A 19,518-nucleotide genomic window follows, 5' to 3' on the forward strand; every position below is an offset into this window, starting at 1 on the left:
AACCTTGGAATTCACGAAAGAAAGAAGCAGCTCGAAACGTGCTCTGCTTATCTTCTCATTTCAGTGAACAAAACATCAAGACTTTGGTGTGTCTAGAAAACTCGCAAAACATAAAAAACAATCTACTGAGATTCGTGACCTTTAGAAAGGAGTTCAGCGGCAAGCGGAGGAACATGGACGTTTGTACCACGAGCTCAAACGGATGGACACCACAGGGATGATGTCTGAAGTACATTGTAACCTTGAAAAGAAAACCAGTATAATATGAAGTTGAATTATGGTGCGTTGTGCACACTGATCAGAAAGAGAAAGTACCGCCAAGGGAAGACCCCGCACCCCTCATAAGCTCAACGATGGTGGCCTGCGGTTGCGGGCATGAACTGAAGAAAGCCTGGAGGTTATTAGTTCAGCTCAAGTGCGCTTTACTTTTAAAACGAAAGGCTTGTTGCTACCACTGATCATGTTGAAAGGGACAGAACTTAAACCTCTTCGCAGAGACATGTTTCCGGCGAAAGGAATCGGCGTTTGTGACATAGACAAACTGCAGTCATCTTCAACTGTAGTCTTGATGCCGAAGATGTTGGAGAAGCTTGTAAATCATCGATACATTTTTGACATGATGATATTTCCAGCTACAGTCGACTTTGACTTTGTAAAGGGAGCAGCTACCTATATCTGGAAGGTGATAATTTTATCACCTTGAAAATCAAAATTAATTGACATTAAAATAGGGCCAACTGAGCAAGGACGAATGCACACATACGACAGGACTCGCGCTGCACGAGAAATTCGTCCTGATAGGGCTAGTTAGTTCGTGCATGAAACTCGAGGAATCCTCAAACCAGTTCCGCACGGGAAGTAGGCTACATCAGAAGGGCTAGTTTGGGAGAACGGTGGCACAAATCCACGTTTTTGTGACGTTCCACTGTGAATGCAGCTTCGGAGAATGCTTCCTTCCGACTGACCCCGGTGAGAGAAATGATAAGAGACCTCTAGAGAGAACAGTCTTCTCAACATTGGATTTATACCAGGTATATAAGCACCTGTGAAGGTTCTGATCCGCATTACGATCAAGGGCTTGTACGATGTACAACGCTTCACCTCTGGAAGTTTTGCTGCACAAAAAAATTTCCAATACGTCATATGAATCAATCTTTCTGGTATTCGCAGTTTGAGCTGCTACGTAGATGACATAATTTTAGGTGAAAAAATACGTGAACACGTGGAACCTAAGCACTCTGCGCTATCTAGGGCAGAGTAACTGTATCTTGAGAAAGTATTACCACGGCATTACATACCGGCTTTCAGGACACAAATCGATACTAAATGTCGACATTCAAAACCTTGCTAAGCAGTAACTTAAGTAGAATATTTTGCTATGGCATCGCCATGTTGTTGATTTCAACAGTTTGAAGTTTAGCGGGCGTAAATTTGAAACGGCTTTTCCAGATTGTAATGGCGCGTCACCATACTGAGACCGCTCCTAACCAATTTCTGGATGTTTTGCTGTGAACAAATATTGGAGGACAAGAAAAATTTGATTTTTTTTTCACTCCCGAAAGCACGACGCCATAGGTTGTAACAGCGCAATGTGTGCTTGCCTGGTACTGGGTGTTTTTTGATAACGATGGTCATATGGTCTCATGCCTATTTTTTTCTTTTCAATAATGTTTTGGCCTGAAATAGCAAGACATGCCCACAAACACACGAAACAGCTTTCTCTGCATTATGTTTTTCAGTCGCATTTGACAGGAGGTGGAACAACCATTTAACAAATGCGCGTACAATGCAACGTAAAAATTTTTATGCGTAAAGCACACACACTTATCTACGGGAAATGTATAAATTAGTATTTAAACTCTTAATTTAAGTAATATAAAATGGCATTGAAGTTGACTTTTCGCGCCATTTTTGTTACATTTAAACTTTGTTTCTTGCAATTTTTAGGACACCTTAGGAATACGTTTATTTGTTGAACTTTTCGTACTGAGTAGTTAATTCTTTGTTTATTCAAACAGGAAAAAGAGCTCGTTTATTTTACGTTTTATGCATTGCACCCAGATATTTTCAGAATATTAAAAATACCGAAATTGTGAAATTTTTGAACGGACATTTAAAAAAATAATCATTCTTATTTTTCAGTTTTTTTCAACCTTGTTCTTTATGAGCTTTTGGAAAAGAGTAATTCAAGGTTCTCAAAATGTTGCCATTACGTTTTTCTATATTAAAAAAAAAAACATTTTTTCAGGTTAATTGGTGTTGGAATGCTTCTTTCTCAAAGATTGGTGGTACTCGAGCACCACATCCACAATTACCGCTCTTGGTCTCATTAACCCCCAAACACAATATATACGTGTAAAAAAAAAAAAAAAAAACTTTAGTTTTTTTGTAAATTTGGTGAGGCTGATATTGCCTATAACTATTGAACCTTGCGGTCCGTTTGGTCACTAGGGTGTTGTATTTGGTTGATTGCGCTGTACTGCGCAATCCTTTCCAAGGTAGTACTTTAATGTGTGTAGTCTGCTAAAAAAATTGGTTCGATTCATTTATATAGACTTGAGTATACAACGTCTCCAATTACGATGGACTCTATCGGACGTTAGAAGCCATCTTAGCCAAATCAACAAATTAAATGACAACGCGTCACTGCGGCCCTCTCGAAGGTCACGTAACAAAGGGCAATGTGTTGACTTGTACTACTTGTGCCGTCCTCTGCGGTCCATTATAAGGCAAACGGGAACATGCGACGTTAGAAAATATTATGCCTCGTCCGATAACGAGCGTTGCGAGGGCGGAACAATGACGGGTTGTGTCTACAGAAAAGGGGGAACGAAAACGTTGTGAGTTGGGTGCCATCATTGGACCACAGGTGCGCCGCCGCGCAAGTGATGACTGTGCTTATAACTTCCCTGCACATCACGTGATGTTTACACCTCCTAGCGGAATGTTCTCTACATACTTAAAAAAAGGGCTCCGCGGAGGGGCTGTGTCTCCTGCTCCAATCGTACATGCAGCACGAGAATAGGGGATACATGTTAAATACCCTAGGTTACTGAAAGGAAAAAAATATGTTTAATGATTTTCACAAAATTTGGTTTTTCGGTATTGATCACATGTTTGAGTGCGAATGTCGAAAAATTCGCAGACAATCGTCCAACGTTCTATCTTTGGAACTTTTCATAAAATATATATAACGCAATGAAAAATTAAGATTATTTAGAAAAATTGTCCCGTATACCCAGACTTTGTCTCTTAAAATGAATTAATTTCTCAAAATCTCACCATTTATATTAGGGTAGCCTAATTTGTGCCCACATAGTAATAGAGCCGACGACATGCGCCACTCCAAAACGCGGATTGGCTTTGGCGCACGCTCACAGGTGATGACGTTTTTTTTTTTTTTTACTGACTCTAAGCGTTTGTTTATCCACTTCTAAACTTATCGCATGAGTAACTACTCAATTTATTAACAATCAAACATGACCACACCGATGGTTAACGCAAGTCCAAGTTTCAACCTAGCTCGGCATGATCTACGACTTTTTGGGCCCGTAGATATACATTTCGATGTAAAAATACATTTAGACTCGTTGATACTATAAATTGTGCAATGACGTAAAAATATCGAGCGAATAAAATGTCGATCACTTATTGTATTGGAAATCACCCAACACCATCGTGTGTTGTTATTCAGCCTTCTGCGGCGAGGTGTAAACACAAAAGTCACCAAAGTTGAGGCTGGGTTAGTTAGTATGACATATTTGAGAATTAAAACAGCACGAAGGACGTGGGAGCAGATGAAGAAAGACGCAGACACAGTGCTGTGTATGTGTTTCTCTTTATCTGGTCCCTTGTTGTTTGCGCTGTTTTAATTCCCAGATATGCAAACATCGCCCGATGTGGAGTCGCGTCACAAGCACCAGGGGCATTACTTGTAACGGGGCGCAACTCTGCAACTATGATCCAGTGGCGCTGCGTAACATACCACTTCTTCTATTTCTTTTTAAACAGAACTTGTTATTGTTTTCCCCTCGGCACGCCAGCCATTTGTCGGGCGTAAGATGCCGTAACGTCGCGTGTTCCAATGCTCTCTTTTGCCTTACGATGGACCATTGGGGACCGTAGAAGCCTTACATGTCGATTCGATGCCGTGTTTTGGTCACGTCACCTTCGAAATGGACTATGTGACGAGTTGTCACTTCATGCGTTAAATTTATCTGAGTTGGCTTCTAACGCCCGCTGCAATTCGCCGTAGTTGGGAACGGAGTATAGTGAAGTCGAGAGAAATGGATCCCACCAATGTTTTCGGCAGACCGCACACATTGAAATACCACCCTAGGAAGGTAGCACGGTGCAGTGCAATTAAACAAGAACAGCCCCCTCAAGACCGAAGGCGATGCGAAGTTCAGTTTTAATGGGTAATAGCAACCGCATCACTAAACAAAAAGCTGACATCTTTTTTGTATACTGCTCCGTTGTGTCTTGGCATTAGTGCGACTAAGTACGGAAACTAAAGATGCGATGGTCAATTACCACTAGCCGTTGAGGCAAATCCTTCTACGGTCCTTCACTGCACCATTAACCTGGCTAAACAGTTACCTTTTTTAGCTGATTTAAAGGAATACAGTACAATATGTTTTTGCGGGCTTGAATTAGCGGTACAAAAGGGTTCATCGATTTAAGGTTAGCGAAAACTGAGGATGATTTGTCTTTTATTGCCGCACAAAAATTGAACAATTCTATCTTCTTCGGTATTTAAAAAAAGATCCGGGAGCAAGACAAAAAACAACTGCAAAAATTTGAGAGCGGGCTTCTCTTATTAAAATGAACAAATAATCATGTACTCGGTGCAAAACCTTTCAGCTTAAACAGTTAATTTTAAGATATATTCAAATTCGCAGAAAACTATTTCAATAAAAAAAGAGGCGCAAAAGGCGATCGAAATTTGTAATTTTGTTTGACTTAAAATAAAAATTAACTATTATAAATGTAAATAATTCAAGTAAACCAGTGGACGTGCTTAGCGCATAAAATATTTCCGTTCCAGAAATTTGCATTCATTATCCCTGTTTCCCTCAAATTTGCATCTACATGCAATAAGGCCAATTGAGTTTTTACCTTCTCTCAGGCACCGTTGAGTTACAAAATAAAGAACTATTTTGAAAACGTAAGTTTTGCTCCGCTTCGGGAACATGTTTCACTACATTATAAAATTAATTTAAGAGAGTAGATAGACATCACAAACCTATGAATGTCCTTATCACCATAGAACCAAAACACACGCTAGACCATTTGTAAATTAAGTGTTCTTAGACAACATTACAATATGACCCCTATGGTCCTGTGTCAACCTGTCACTGAGAATTTGTAATGGTACACTATGAATGGAGATGTATAGGAGAAACTGCTTATCACATGGAACAAAAAGGCAAACATACCCTACTTAGAAAAAAAAACATTTGGCGCCTATATGAAACTAAACGGGTTCATACCGGTAACAGTTTAACCATACCGGACACCAGTTTGTCAGAGGTGTCGAACGTATTGCTCAAAAGGGTTCATTGTATGAGCCATAACGGTCACCTATTTGGGCGAACAGGTCACCCCTTTGGCAAACGGGTCACTCGTCTGGGCAAATGGGCCACACTCGTTTGGGCAAAGTTGTTGCACGTTTGCTCAAACCGGTGACCATGTTGCACAGGAGGTTGACCGGTGACCCGCTAACTGTACCGGTTTAATCAAACGACTTTCCGGAGCCCGTTTACTACTGAACGCACAGATCGGCGGCATGCGCACGCCTATTTCAGCCGTGGCAGCCTGTTTCCGGAACGCCGGGAGCTCCGGTTCATCGATGTCAAATTGTCCGCGGAAAGCAAGTGATTATATTCATATTTTGATTGCGCTGATGTTCGCTTATACTGCAACTGTAATAAACAATATTTTTTTAAGTGAACGTGCAATTTGGCGAGCCGATATTTTTGATACAACTTTAAAACTTTGTGCATCTTTTTTGTCTAAATTTTCTTATTCAGCTCGAATCTCTCTCGCAGAAGACGCGACCGCGTGAAAGAATATACCTCTCGACTCCATTTCACCTAATGCAAGACTCAGCGAAGGTAGCGCGCGAACACGTGGCTGCAAGAACATCGAGCATTGCGAGAGCGGGGCCACCGTTGCAGCCGTCAAATTATGAGCTCGCGCTGGGTGCTTTTTTCGCTAGGGCGCCAGCCGAGCTTCTGGCCGGCGCCATTTCCAACTTTCGAGCGTGCTGAAATGCGCGCGACTCACCTGCTCTCGCCACGACGCAAACATAATGCCTGAGGAGAGGGTGAGGGGGTGTCCCGGTGTCCTGTGCCAAATACTTTACTAGGGGGAATACATTCCACTCTGCTCATTTGCATTAGACAGAACGCCTAGAGCGCCGAATCCAGCCCTGACGGTGTGGAGGTCCGCGTCAGTCCAAGCGCATGTGCACGTGGATGCTCGCGGCGGCCGCGGCGGTGTCGTCTCCGATTCCACCTAAAGCCCCTTCATGTTTCAAAAGTAGCGCAAAGTGCGTCGATGCAGGAGGGACGTGGGACGTACGACCCTTTGGAAGATCATGGCGGCACAGCGCAGCTAAGTATTTAGCTCACCACTGAGCTAGAGTTTAGACGCCATGTTATTCTTAGAAGTGGCACGCGACCGGCAAATATGTAGGCACCTCCTCTACAGATTTTTGCTGGCTCATATAATTGAATTTATTCACAAAGGGCACATATTTTATTGTGTTAAGTACTTATCGCTTCAAAATATCCATTTCTTTTTACAATTACAAAAGTATTATAAATGACCTTCTGACTCTCTTGGTTTATAGATTTTTTTTTTTTACTTTGGTCATTTTACAAAAAAAAATGTTCATCAAAGTTTATTTTATATTGCGTAATCAAAAGGCACATTTGTCATGCTGTTTGTAGAGGAGTTTTATTTAGTGTTTGTTCACATTACAGCATTTATCTAGCGCCGACTCCCAAGGCCAGGAACAAAAGGTGCAAGAGTGTCTCTTGTCTCCTTTAAATTCAAGAGCAGTCTGAGATGTGTTATATTTTCTTCGCGAAAACGTGATTTTTGGTCATTTAATTAAATAAGACCCTTCAACACCGCGAGTGAAATAATGTACGAAAATTCGTTAAATATATTGCCGCGCGCGCAGCTGGCCAAGTAGGCAGCGCGCGCGTGACCTAACGGTTATCGTACCTGGCTCCCACGCGAAAAGCCAGGGTTTGATTCCTGGGAGCGGGGCATCTTCTTGTTTATTCCTGCAGACTAGTATTCTGGTAAATTCGAGAATCCTGTTGCTTGTTCGAGGTCCGAATGTTCTGCGCGTCGAACTTTCTCCGCCGATTATTCCAGAAGACCACGTATGTACATAAGGGGCTCCGCATGGCGAGCCACGGTCAGTTTCGCCTCAGCGTTCGATCGTGCTGCTTCGCCGCTTTCGACGCCCTCGACGCTCTGTTGTTATCTTTCTTTCTCCTTTTATTTTTGGGCACAAGTTCGCCCCATTAAACGTTCAGTTTACTCAGTCCTTCGCCGCCTCGTCACTTGTCATCCGCGACAATATTGTGTTTCTTTCATTTATGGTAGTCTTTTATAGGCGAACCGACACCAATAAGTCCCATTACATGTCCATCTCCGTGATTCGTTTTGGAGAATGAGTTACGTAGCCTAGCTTTGGCTCTGTTAAAAGGGGAGACGAGTCATGCAGGAAGGCAGAATGGGCTAGGCTGAATAAGTTGAGTCGGGAGGAAGAGGATGCCAAGCTTCATGCAGCCAGCCATGTATTACAACGATTCGTGAATAGATGAAGATATTTAAGTTCGCTTTATTTATTATTCTTTCGGAACCCGGGGACATTTAATAAATGATTGGGTGATGTTTAATATATACAAAATTAAAATTTGAACGTAATACCAAAATACGCAATGAACAAATACTATGGAATTTATCATATGAGATTAGCAATAGCTGTTTTAAACTGGGCAGCGTTGGTTATAGAAACACTAGGTGATGGAGGGCAATGCCACCCAATGGAGATCAAAGGAATAAAAGAGGAACGAAGGAAAATTGGAGCCGCAATGGCGTAATGCTATTTTTTAGTTGCGATTGATGCGCGATTATGTGTAAGATGTTACTAAGGACAACGTTAGACGAAGTGTTATGCTATAACTGTAACACTTGTGAAACAAACACACGGATTATCCTTTTACAGAAAGAAAGGTGAGCACGGATATGGGGGTGCCAAATAGAGGATGCATGTTTGTTTTATGTACGAATAAGCTTTTGATAAAACAAAAGCTCATGTGACAGAGGGTCGATGATGATGATGATAAGGATGCGGCTTGTTCCCTTTAAACGGGCGAGCGCGAACTAAGTTCGTGCCCAAGCCTGGGAGCAAGGAGGTCTTAATGCCCCCTGAGGTGGATATTATTCCAACAATCTTCAAGTCTTCGTTTAGTGGCCACTACAAGCCTGTGCCGGCCGCTAGAAGGCCCCTTTATCTGCGTAGCTGCAGAGCTTTGTGCATCAGAGTAGTCTGCTTGGTTGCGCCCGATTTTAGTAATTGTGAAGCCCAACGCCTCAGCGAGCCCTAAGGGGCTCTGCAGGCGTAGGCACCGGGACGGCTGAAGTCCCGCACAATCTAGCACAACGTGCTCCACCGTTTCATCGTAGCCTCCGCAGAGCCCACATGCGCTCGAGGCCACCGTAGCATCAAACCGGCGTGTGTAAACTAGTGTCCGGAGGGCCCCGGCGCGCGCCTCAGACAACAAGCGGCTGCCCAGGCTGTTGTCGTACAACAGTGCTTCCGATGCGATGGTTGTTTTGTGGTTCAGGTACACTTGGAGCGTTGACCTTGTTCTTGCGTCTCGGAGCCATTGTTGGGCCTCGTTGTCACGGACTTTCTTCTCAACCTCTGACGCCCATTCCCTTTCCGATGACGCTTCAACGGGGTCAAAAGAAAAGCCATACTTGTGCTCAAGTTGATGAAGGCGCTTCTGCCAGCCTGTCCGCAGCCCCGTCAGGTGAGTGTACATAAACAACCTCCTGGCCCACCTGCAGCTGTCCATATGGCGAAGACGCCCGTAGTAGGTAATTTCGCTGGTTGCCTCCCGAGCCTCAAAGGAGGACCAGCCCAGCTCTCCCTGAACTGCCTCGTTGGCGACCCCTCCGTGGCAGCCCAATGCCTGGCGTCCAATCTCTCTCTGTCAGCGTTCCATATGGGCTCGGACATCACCGGCAACGCATACCACGGCATTTGCAAATGTCAGTCCAGGTACTACTACCGCTTTCCAGAGCTCCCGGGACACAATGAACCGATTGCAGCTCCAAAGGCTTCGCTTACGGAGAATGTTGGCTCCTCGTGTGGCTGCGTGGCAAAGATAAGTGTGGTGGTCTTGTAGGTAGTCTGCCGCATTTGACAGTGTGATGCCCAACTACTTATATGAGTCGAGTATTGGCACATCGCATCCGCCGAGGCGAAGGCTGCCGAGTGTTGGCTCGAGGGAGCCTGAAAACACAACCGCCGCTGACTTGCCCGCGTTGAATCTCAAACCGAGCTCCATAGCCTCATGAGTGCATATGTCAAGAAGTTGTTGCATTTCAGACACTGATTCCGCAGTCAGTACCACATCGTCTGCATAAGTTAGTCCCGGCAGAACCCAGTTGACGGTCTCGCCATGCTCCAGGTGAATTAGAGAAAAGCCCAGCCCTGATCGGATGAGCTGCCTCTCTAAAGTGGTCACGTAGAGCATATATAAGAGCGGAGGTAGTGGGCACTCTTGCCGCAAGCCCCTCGTCACCAGCACCTCCTCAGACGTACCCTCACCGAGTTGAGTTCTAAACGTATTACCATCGTAAAGACGGTAGATGAGCGCTGTCCACTCCGGTCGCATGTTAAGATCCTGGAGTTGACGAACGAGCCGGGCATGTGGGACGCTATCGTAGGCCTTCGCGATGTCTAGAAAGCAACAGATAAGATTGCTTTTCTCCCTTCGGGTCACCTCAATACATTGTGTAAGGGTATACAGGTAATCTTCCAATCGGCGCCCCCGTCGGAAGCCTCCTTGGAGTTCCGTCATTAAACCCTCTTTCTCCGCCCATGCGGTTATGTGCTCTTTCATGATGTAAGCGAAAGTCCTATACACCGTACTTGTTACGGTCAGAGGTCTGTAGTGTCGAAGATAATGACGATCACATCCTTTTTTAGGAATCAGTACGACCCGACCACCCCTCCAGTCTCGAGGAATCCCTTCTGTCCCAGACAGAATGTTCTCGAAGATGTCCGCCCAGCTGATCCCTGGGCTTTCTCCCCAACGCCTTAAGCACGCTTGCCGGAATCTTGTCTAAGCCTTGGGCGGTGTTGTTCTTAATATGCGCCAGTGCGCGTATAAGGGACACCCTCCCGATTGTTACACAGGTAGTGTCATCCGGCGTCAAGGCCGTACCTTCCGTCGGGCTTAAATCCTGTAGCGGTGCCGCTTCCGGAGGTGATAACACCTCTACCAGATGATCTGTAAGACAATTTTCGAGTCGCTCTGTTGGCTGCCCTGTGTCTTCATCCAGGATAGTGAGGCACTGCTCCCTTCCGTTGAGAGTTCCTAGGTACCTCCAGAACTTCCTAGGTGCATCTCTTCCGCTTGCACTGATTTCTCTCATTGTGACCATGTCAGCCTGATCCATTTTCTCTTGGACAAGTTGCTTTGCGGCTTGCTTCGGGAGTTGGTACGCATGCCACTTTAAAGGAACTTGGTCACTGTGGCCACCAAGAAGGACCGTGCGGTGCTCCCTGTTCAGCTCTTGTCGCAATCTGATAGCGGCTTTTACTTCCGCGTCCCACCATCGCTTTCTTTGTCGTCGTCGGCCTCGCTTTTTTTGTAGAATGCTGCTTGATGAGGCGCTTTAATTCGTCCACCTATTCTGCATATCCAGACGCACTCACCCTCTTGCTGCTGTTCTCGAACTCCTCCACAACTTTCTCAGCTGCCGTTTGTGATAGCCGGAAACCGCCTGTCCGAGCGGCTTTTGTTTTCTCAATAGTCGTGTTGCCTTTGAGAACTGTAACCTTATTCGGTTGTGGCCTTTGAGAACTGTAACCTTATTCGGTTGTGGTCGCTCCCAACACTATGGTCACCAGCTTCATCGATGTCTCCGTGGACAAGGTGAGGCCAGCTTCTGTGAAACCAAGGCAAAGTCAATGCAAGTTTTGCTTCCCCGGGCATTCCACGTATATTGCCCTTCACATGAAGCTCTAAGGTTGACTATCTCCAGAGCGTTATCTTCGGCCATCAGCATCATCATTCGTCCATTCTCGTCCTCCAGTCCATCCAGTTCATGCAGGTGTCCGTTGAAGTCACCCATAATAAGAGTCTCTCTTGTAGCAGCAAGCGCCTTGGCATCGGTTGTCACACAAGCCATTAAACGCTGGTTCTCTTCTCTGCGCGCAGTTCCCACCGACAGGTACACGATGCAAACGGCTACAGGGATACATATTATCTCCCCTGTCACCCCAAATATGGTCCCAGCACTCTCGTGGCTCCTTCTGCCATACTGATGTATTGCGCCACACTACGCCCACTCCTCCACCTCGGCGCTGACCTTCAGCACGGTCGAGTGAAAAGTTTTTTTTTGAGATAGCCGAATAAACAATTAGCGTCATCAGTGACATAGTCTAAATAATTGCGCTAGGAGATGTAAGTTGCTATGTGCACTCCAATATACATATATCACGTTATAGAGATCAAGGATGGATTGGTGATATGATAATAATGATCAGTTTTATTTCTATGGAATACTCTCATTGATAAATAATTCAGTATGTTATGTTCCTAAACTATTTGTTGCGTCATTGAACGACTTTGTTCATGTCAAGCGGAGAAGCAGCGGTGTCAGTGTAGTTGGTCATTTTCTTGCGAATCACACAGTCATTGGAAAATACACGAATTCAAACTGAGGCATACTTGGGAAGATCGCTGATATAAATACGAAATAAAATCGGACCCAACAAAAACCCTTGGGGAACACCAGAGGCAACACGCGCAACTAAAGGACTAGTTTGGTGAGCATAAAAAATGGTAACCGTTTATTAGGACATATATAATTATAGAACGTACTTTTAGGTCAGTTTTAACGTTACGAAGTCTACAAAGTAGAAGTTTTTGAGAAAAATTGCTAAAGTTTTTTTAGAAATTAATAAATATGTAGGCGTTTTTGAACCCCCTGTAGACAACGACGTGAAGGTAAGGAGTACATTTTATAAGTTAGAGTTCACAGTATCGAAATTTCTAAAAACCGTGTTCTGTAAGGGAGAAAAAGAGTTGCAGTCGAGAAAGTTAACAAGTTGAGAAATAAATTGTTTTTTGAACAATTCTGCATGAAATTCTTGTTATAAAATCGAAACGGCAATTGACAGCATTGTGCTTGTCACCACTTATGTCAAGACGAATCACCATCCCCGCATTCCAATCTTTTGGCAGTATTTCTTGTTCGAGTAAGTGTGATAAAAGGTTAGATAAAATAATAAAATATAGATATATATTTTAGTCTCTAAAAAAAAACATATTTAACATCCTTCCACAGCATATCCACCAGCGTGTCCACTTTTCTCTTGTTACTCAACATTGTCACCACAAATTACTATACGCAACCGGAACTCTCTGACAAAGTTAGCTGAGTCACTTAGTGTATGCATTAATATACGTGCATCCGAGATAGAGGAATCAGTTAAATACGGTTTTTCTTTGTTGGTTTTTAATGTGACTCGAAGATGTTACGGGGTTTCTTCGAATTCGTTCTAAGTAACGACTGGTGCCCACATTTGAGCTTATTTATTTATTTATTTAAATATTTGAGAATACTGCCGGCAAAATTTTGTGCGGCAAGGCATAATAAGACAACATGAGAAACAATCAATGAGTCGAGAAACACAACAATTAAAAGGGGCTTAGTCATTGGTGACATAAAAAAGTTGTTCAGCTGCACTTGTAAGTAAAGCGGGAGAAGCAATCGACGTCATATTTGGAGGCAACTCATTCCACTCACAAGCAAAAGGAGGAAAAAAGGAGTATTCAAAAACATATCTTCTACAACGGAACTCAAGGAGCAAATTCTCGTGCTTCTGCCTTCTATCAGGACTCGCGTTATACTGCAAATAATTACCAAACTTTGAACCAGCTTTATTAGTAGTCATATTATGCAAAAATTTCAAACACTTTACTTTACTTCGACATGATATTATACACACGACGGAGGCGGTATACAATGGTGTCGTGTTCGAATCTTTGCTGTGCGAGTTAAAAATAAATCTGAGAGATTTGTTTTGAAGGCCTTCCAATTGATCAATACGCGATTGTGAGTGTGAGTCCCATGCGATGCTATTCTATTCCGGCAAAGGACGTATCAGCGATTTAGGAGCCTCAGCTTTGTCGCAAAACTACAGTGACGCATTTTCTTACGCACTGAGAGCTTGACGCTTTTGTGATAATTTGCTTAATATGAATAGCCCAGCTTAATATGGACGTGATAGTAACACCTAGATACTTGTACTCATTAACTACTTCTAAGGTATATGAATGATAGTGTAAAAGAAGAGAGGCCCCTTCTCCAGTCTAACTGACATTAGCACATATTTCTTGACATTCAGATTCACTTGCCTTTTTTGACAACAGAATAACATTATGTGAATAATCTCTCCTAAGCATTTTTGGTTGGATAAATAAGATATCTTAAAAATAAAACACAAACATTATCAAAAAATATGGCACTGTATCCAGGGCTTATCAACTCGGCGGTTATTGATAAAACCTAAAAAAGAGCAACGGTCCGAGTACCGAGCCCTGGGGCACTCGAGAAAGAACAGATAGCTCTATTGATTCGGCATTGCCTAACACTTGCTAGAATTAATGCAGCAGCTTGCGATGCGAAGCCCTGTCGAACGCCTTCGCAAAATCTAAGACAGTGTTGACATGACCATGGTTATAAATCAATGAAACAAAAGTGTGGACAGCATGAAGAAGCTGTGTCACTGCCGAAAAGCCTCGTGGAAACTCGTGTTGATAATCTACTAAGCAAGTTTTAGATTATAGAAAAGTTACGATCTGCATAAATATGAAGTGTTCGAGCACATTACTACATGTGCTCAAAAATGACACTGATATTTAATTGCAAACATACGTTTTTTCTCCACTTATATATATAGGGACCACTTGGCTAGTTTCCAATCTTGAGGCAAGTCACAAGTTTTTAAACTGCAAGAGTAAATCACCATAAAGAAACTCGAAACACCATTTAGCGTACCTTCAAAAGAAAATGTTAGGAAATTCATCTGGGCCACTCGAAGTTTAGTGTCTAATTGCGAAAGAGTGTTAAAAATATTTTCTGTAGCGACCACTAAGTCAATGATTTCACGACTGCCCTGAATAAATGAAGTCATCATAAAGTTATCAACAGTGAGGACAGAAGAGAAAATATAAGGAAGCTCACTTGCGATGCTGGATTAATAGGAGAACGTCTGCTCGCTATGAATTCGCGACATAATCCTCACACTTTCCTTTGTCAAATGAGCCCAAATCTTTCTTGGCCTTGGAGTTCACTCTGACCGAGTTTGTACTCATCTCTTGGAGCCGCTTACGACGAGAGAGGAAGCCACTTGTCAGTGAAATACACTGGTACACTGGCGCCATCTGCTAGGTATAGTTCTGGAGCGGCGCATAGCTAGATTGAAGGTCCGGCAGTAGTTGCAAGATCGCATTTCCTCCATATTTTTAGATGTGATCGCTACTAACATTGTAACAAAGTATTGCACGCGGATGGTGAAACAATAGCCAGTAAAAAAAAATCAGAAAATAAAAGAGAAGCGGAAGTGTTCTAGGGCTCCTCAATAGTTGGTGCCAATGTGGTCTGTCGTCGTAAGCGACCGTAAGAGGTTGGAGTCCGATCAGCTAAGGATAAATGTGAAAAACAACTTTCTGGTATCTAAGCATGCACATTTCCTGCCGTCTCCAGTAGTTTAGAAAACATACCTGCGCCTCCTCCACATCCAGGTGTGTGTTGAGCAGATTCTCGATCTCCAGCGGCGACACGCCCACACTAACATGAAAAATCGTTTCTTTCATGCGGCCCAGGTATGTGATTCGACCGTCCTCACTTATCGTCCCCTCGTCCCTGTGAGCGAGAGGTCACACAGTTAAAACTCTTTGAAGGCATGCTTAAAAATTGTGCACTCGCCCTCTTACTACTCTTCTTTGAAGGCAGCAATCCTATTTTATTGCTGTAAACATAGAGGGGATTTCTAGAAAGAGATCCCCTCTATAGAGTGGATTTCTAAAAGGGGTTCAGAGGATGTGTCTGAGATCGCTTAAATATTGCGATAACTCAGTCTGCTGACTCCAGACATCCTAGAAATATTTAAATCATTATGATACGTGGCCGAGTTAACTATTAAAAATACAATCAAAAATCGCAACACACCGAGGTCATCTTAGGTGGCGATAGGAGGAGCACGTTACGAAACCAGGACCGCTGTCGGCCTATTGGGGAGGAGGTCAGACCGTGAAGCACCACGCGCTTAACTTTAGAACTACACGGATGCGGACAACAAATACAATGACTCAGTGCTCGGCCGACATAACCGAACGCGGCGTCAGCGTTCGGCTGGAGTTCGTGTTTTCCAGCGAGGAGGAGGAGGGGCTCTTTTGTTTCCACTACGGCCTGCATGAACAATGCAGCATGCACGGCCCCAGCTCAGCACAAAAGCCGAAGTGGGTCAAGCTCGCATTCTCTGAGGATAGATCCGGCACTTAACGTCGCTTCGTCGATTGTTAGTATTTATTACATTAAACTGTGCCCCGCGCTTTATTGTAGAAGATGACATGGACATGCCCACAAGGCCTGTCGGCATGTGCACAGGCCTTGTGTTGAGTAAACACCGAGCGTGGGGAAAACAAACGGGTCAGAGCGCCCCCTATAGTTCGATCTCCTGCCCAATAGCAAGCGAAGGATCCTCGCGTCTCCGACCCGTGGGCCCGCGGAGTGATATCTTCAATGCGCAAACCTCGTCGCCCGGGCAGGCCGGACATTCGGGCTTTGGCGAGTTTTTTAAGTCAGTCGCGCAGTCGTAGGTGTGATAAAAAGGCGTGGACTCGCGGATGATGGCAGATCGCAAACCACGCTTGGAAATCACCTTCGTAGACGGAATCTGCGCGAAGAAGACCGATGATGCAGCCCAGCGAACGTGGGCTCGACAGCACACCAGTAGAAGACCTGACACATCACTCCCGCGGAAGACAAAAAAAAAAAAAACAGCAGTGTTTTTTTTTTTTGTGAAAGGGTTATTGCATTATTAGGTTCTACCTCCGCGAAAATTTGATTTGTCTCATACTCTTATTTGCTGTTATCTACAAACGCATATACTTTTTGTAATAACAGCGTTCGCAATCTTCACAAAATGTCGCGTGTAACTAGTCACACGTCGTCCTGGCTACCGGAGCATGCTCATCCGACACTCTCAGAAAAAGGTGTATTCTTACAGCCTTTGTCGCATATAATACACCCCAAAACTTCAATTCGACGTACAGCGCACTGACGTCGAATTGACGGTACCAACTTTCCCGAGAGGCTTGATAGCCGTGTGGTATAACTTATTAAAATAGCTAATGTACGTAATACTGACTTTAAAAAAAATAATTGGGGTTTTCTCGGCCCTACTGCAAAACATCAGTTTTTTCTTTCTGCGGTCTTTCATACGTATTTCAGGTATTTAATAAGTTATATCGCACCGTTATTAAGTCCCTCGTAAACTTTGGGGCCGTCTGCTCGACTATAGTGCGCTGTACGTCAACCTGAAGTGTTGGGGTGCATTATATGGGACAAAAGGGTGTAAGGTCATAACCTTTTTTTTTTAAGTGCATCGCATGAGATGACCTCGGTGCGTTGCGATATTTGGTCGATTTTTAATAGGGAAACCGCCCGCGCGTGATCGTGTTTTAGAAATGTTAAGGTCGCTGAGATCACAACCTTCAGAGTGAGTTACCCCAGATTTAGGCGATCTCGGAAGCCTCGTCAGGTCCTCTATAATAGAGCACTGCACTTCAAAAAGATTTTCGTAAGAAAAAAGTAAAACACTTCCAACACAACGAAAAATCGCAAAACACCAACAACAACCAAACACTTGATCAAAAACAAAAAAAAAATATTTCCACAATATTTACATCACGAGGAACATTTTGAACCATGCGTTATTACAAATATGCTAATATCTTGGAAGGTAGACTCCGTATAAAGCAAGCTTTGGAGTCACTTGAAGCAAGTTTTGCGAAGCGGATCTAGAGCCTATTGTTTTTGTTTCCGGTTTATTTTGCTATCCACGATACCTGTTCAGGCATTGAACAAATGTTTATATATATATATCTATATATATATATATATATATATATATATATATATATATATATATATATATGCACTTTTTTTTAAGGAATTAGTAATTATAAGTTGCCTTAAATGCAAGGTGCAGACACTACGGAAAGGCAATTCACAAAGTTGGCGCTAAGAGTGAATAAACAAATAGCATTAAAAGAAGAGGTGACTCCATGTGAGATCCCTACTTTTAGCTGACGCAGTATATTGTTTCCAAAAATATATTACCATCTTTTTCACATCGGACTAGATCACCGAAAGTAAATGTGGGAAAAAAACAGCGCAAAGTTGCGAACACCGCTGTATAAATACAGGACACGCTAGACTGCAAAACATGGAGGAATTGAACTGGACTTCAGCTTTTAAAGAAACGAGTAACTGCAAACTAAGCAGCAACACTTTCTCAAAATGGAAATACGCGTGAGAGTTCAAAATTCAAAAGGCACAAGTATAAACGAGTAAATAATTTGTACTTTAATTACATGTATCCGTGGCAGGATGGTATCGAACGGGAAATTCGTGAACTCATCACATACAAAGAAACATAATGGGGTTACTGATAGGGCTCAAATAACCAAGCTGTTCTTGTACACCGGTTATTAAGAAAGCAAGCGCGATAAATGTAACACAGTGTATCGAAGATACATTAGACAGGCACATCAAAACATTAGATTTCTCTCTTGTTTTATTAAAATTAGTAGTCCTGTCAGATGGTATATGTCATGCCTCAATAAAAACGTTCATATATGGGTAGGGTGACCAGACGTCCCGTTTTGGCCGGGACAGTCCTGTTTTTGAAGTCCGCTTCTGCCGTCCCGTCGTTTTGTCCCAATATAGAATCATGTCCCGTTTTTGCAGGAGTACATAGTTTCGAAATTGGCACCAAGCGAGTTGAAGCAAACTGAAAATATGCCTATTCGTTTACAAAAATAACCGTAGGTACTTTAAAATACTTGCCCAGAGAGTAAAATGTAGAACTGTTCTTGCCCACAAACACTCTCTCTCTCGTGAAGACGCATGTGTAGAAATATGTTTTTGAGTTACTGGATATCGCACGGATGTAGAATCATGTAGATATAGCACGCATATAGAATTCGATTAGATTTTTTTCTCAATCTCAAACTTTAGTACGCCCCCCCTCCCTCTCTTCCGCTAAGATGTCCCGTTTTCTGCCTTGAGGATTATGGTCACCCTATATATGGGACGGCGCGGTGCTGCATAAGATTTTTTTTCGAGGATAACACGCTCAGTGAGAGTGTCAAGACATGAATATGGAATTAATGTTTAATATCTGTTCATTGAATATATAAAAAAGGTACAATAATATATAGGAACACTCAAACACTTTATTAAGACGAATATTGTTCTTTCCACCAATCTAGCTTCTCTCACTTACTTTAAAATAAGTGTTCGACCGTGGGTTTCACCTTCTGGTACACTTTAATGACACGTGTTCAGAACGTTATGGGTAAAATCGCACAAGCCGACTATCTGTCATATTTGTTATTATTATATTTTGAAGGTAAGCTTGGAATTGAATGCGAGTTTGTTTTTGTATAGTAATATCACTGATTTTGATTGCTGTAAACAACTTAATTTTCGCGAGGACCTAATTATTGCGAATTTCGAGCATCGCCTCCAATTCGCCAAAAATAGGCTCCGCGAGCAATTCCAGTAAAATTTAGACACATTGAAAGCTATGTCGTGATCCCACCATGTCGCAAAAATTAGAACCCGCGAATTATTCAAAAATTTCAGCTTTAACCTAAATCTCGAAACATTGAGCCCGCCAAAAATAAGTTGTTTACAGTATCTTTATATGCAGCAAAGGTTTAATAAAGAACAGAAAAATGTGTTCACGCAAAAATGTTGCCGAGTTTCCCCCCCACTGCTCAGTATGTTGGAAAATCTTGTCCAGGAAGGAAGACGTGTTCGTTACTCGGTATTGTTGCCAGACGCCGGTTTTGTTCGCACATTCATTAGCAGGCACACTTTTGGAAACAGACATGGTTAATATCCGTATATTTCTGCATCGAAGTGTCGAAGGTTTCATCAAAGCTGCCTGCA

At 43.1% G+C, this 19,518-nt stretch overlaps 1 protein-coding gene across 1 annotated transcript in view; it reads right to left on the reverse strand.

Moving 5' to 3' along the window:
• LOC8025078 (medium-chain acyl-CoA ligase ACSF2, mitochondrial) overlaps positions 1 to 19,518 on the reverse strand; it is a 182,360-nt gene that overhangs the window by 16,983 nt on the left and 145,859 nt on the right. The window contains exon 14 of the mRNA XM_029981062.4: positions 15,057 to 15,198. Coding sequence (XP_029836922.2) covers positions 15,057 to 15,198 — 142 coding nt within the window. The remainder of the gene's footprint in view (positions 1 to 15,056; positions 15,199 to 19,518) is intronic.

This window comes from Ixodes scapularis, unplaced genomic scaffold (genome assembly GCF_016920785.2).
Source record: "Ixodes scapularis isolate PalLabHiFi unplaced genomic scaffold, ASM1692078v2 PGA_scaffold3__209_contigs__length_174095766, whole genome shotgun sequence".
Classification (NCBI taxonomy): Eukaryota; Metazoa; Arthropoda; class Arachnida; order Ixodida; family Ixodidae; genus Ixodes; species Ixodes scapularis.